The sequence below is a fragment of the Austrofundulus limnaeus genome, unplaced genomic scaffold, assembly GCF_001266775.1.
Source record: "Austrofundulus limnaeus strain Quisiro unplaced genomic scaffold, Austrofundulus_limnaeus-1.0 Scaffold243, whole genome shotgun sequence".
Lineage (NCBI taxonomy): Eukaryota > Metazoa > Chordata > Actinopteri > Cyprinodontiformes > Rivulidae > Austrofundulus > Austrofundulus limnaeus.
In genome coordinates, this window is record NW_013952645.1 from 474,107 (window position 1) to 476,394 (window position 2,288).

Here is a 2,288-nt window from a genome sequence, read left to right on the forward strand (position 1 = left end):
GTGTGTGTGTGTGTGTGTGTGTGTGTGTGTGTGTGTGTGTGTGTGTGTAGGTAAAAGTGACAGCTTTGACAGGTGTGTGTCAGAGGCGGAGCTTCTGCTGGACCAATCGCTGCGTTTGGAGCAGGCGGGTGAAGTCGCAGCAGCTCTGTCGGCAGTCAACGAAGCTGTCTGTAAGCTCCTCCTACTGTCTTTGACTCCTCCTCCTAACAGACACACAAATATGCAACAGTTCTTTTTGTTATTCTCTTTATAGACTTCCCGTGTTTGATCTGTCAGCGATGACTGACCGTCAAACTCATAAATATATTTTCACAACACAAAATAAAAAACAAACAACTTAAAAATTTTTTGAAAAGAAGCTGAACTGAGCCTCAGATGATTTCCTGCAGAGTAACATCCCGTCTGAGCAGCATCAGTCTCCTGAATCCTCCTTTTTTATGCTGGATTGAATTTGAACATCTGGTTCCACTTAAAGACAAGCCTGGGTTTGATCTGACAGAACTCATCCTGATTTCTGTCTGTAACAATAACACCTGTCTTGTTGGGATCACAGACTGAACGACACAAACAACAAATCAGCAGCTGAAAACAAACTGATGTGTTTCAGAAGGTTCAGACAGAATGTAGGTTTCTGTGAAGGAGGACAGTGCTAAAAAATGAGTTTGACTCTTCTGAAGCGGTTTTGTTATTACTTTACCGGTTGTAAATACTGTAGCTCAATTTAATTCTGACCAAACTGAAGGACATTCAGGCTAATCTGATTGCAGCACCATCTTAAAACAACTTCTTCAAATCGTCACAGCATGTGGCTGCCCTATCTGTCACTGTAGCACGATCTGTACAGTCAGCTCATTTGCACGTGTTGAATGATAGACTTCTGGAATTGGCTGGATTTAGGAGAAAAAAGCCCTGAAAATATTTATTTCTATACTTAATTATAAATGTGTGTTACATTATATTCAGAAAACAGTTTTAATATTGAATAGGGCTGGGTATCAATTCAAATTTCCCGATTCGATTCGATTCACGATTCAGTTTGATTGATTTTTAAATTAGTTAAGGATATCATGCAGTAACACATTTACTTTGATATGCAAGACATTCTCAAAGGAACTAATTCTGTAAATAATAGAAACTAATTCTAACTTGGTGCACTGGTAAAATTACAAACAAAGGGCAAACTTGTAAATTGGAGTTTAATCTTGAAACAAAACTGTCTCAAGTTTCAAAGGGTTTAAACTAAAAACAAATTACAAGAGAAAGTGTTGTTGATACATTAGTTTTTTAAGAAACTAAGAATAATTTTCTTGATCACTAAGAAGTGATGGAATAAGGCTACAGGAGAAGAGGTGGGATAATATGTGTGTACGTATGCCCACTCTTTTTTTGAGTGTACGATAATTGTATATTTGTAACGTTTTTGTTAGCTTCTGTTCAATAAAACTTATTAACAAGAAGAAAGAAAGAAAAAAAAGAGTACTTCAGCTAAAACATTCCATCACTGAATTACATTAAGATGTTTCTAAAAATTATAAATAACATTGCTAAAAAAAACCCAAACGATTTTGTTAGACTGACATCTTTCACACATTTATACAGGAGGAGAACAGTTTCAGTCAGATGTTTACATACCACAGTTTTAGTCCAACCATCAGAACCAGCTGCTCGAAGCTTCGTTTCCTGCTACTGCGTCCGAGCGCAAAACTTTGCAAACAAAAGTTGTCATGATCTGTTATCATGTCATGAGAATCAGCTGTAATGTTAACGATTCCTTTGTTTCTTTTGTTTAGCCCCAGACAACTTGTTGTTGGGAGCTAACGTTAGCACTGACCATCAACCGGCTGTAAACATACGGCAAGCCAGGAGTGACACACAACACGGAAACGTGCAGCATCATCGCACACAAAACCCGTGGGGAAAAATCGATCTCGTGACTTATGAATCGATCTTCCCAAATTTGAATGAGAATCGATCCAGATCGATTAAATTGATTTTTTTAACCCAGCCCTAATATTGAATATATTTTGATTAATAAAATATAGATTTACGATATGTACATATTTATTTATAATAACTTGCTAACTATTTTCTAGACAATCATGTTATATCTCATCTCATCATCTTTTTACTTTTCTTTCTAGAATAAAAATTCACAGCTGTTGCAAACGTTGAATTTTTTTATGAAACATTGCAGGTGATGAAAGACTGAATTCAAATGAATTCTGTCATCAGTTTAGTGAAATGCTACATGCTAAAAACAATGGGCCTCATGCAAGAACCGTTCGTAC

General features: G+C 36.6%; 1 protein-coding gene across 4 annotated transcripts in view; it reads left to right on the plus strand.

Annotated features, from left to right (window-relative positions):
* Positions 1-170, plus strand: part of usp54a (ubiquitin specific peptidase 54a) — a gene marked incomplete at its 3' end in the record, with an annotated part of 79,553 nt that extends 79,383 nt beyond the window's left edge. For all 4 annotated transcript variants that reach the window (XM_014020173.1, XM_014020175.1, XM_014020176.1 and 1 more), the window contains 1 exon segment: positions 51-170. In XM_014020173.1, the coding sequence (XP_013875627.1) occupies positions 51-170 (120 nt within the window).
* Positions 171-2,288: the final 2,118 nt, after the last annotated feature.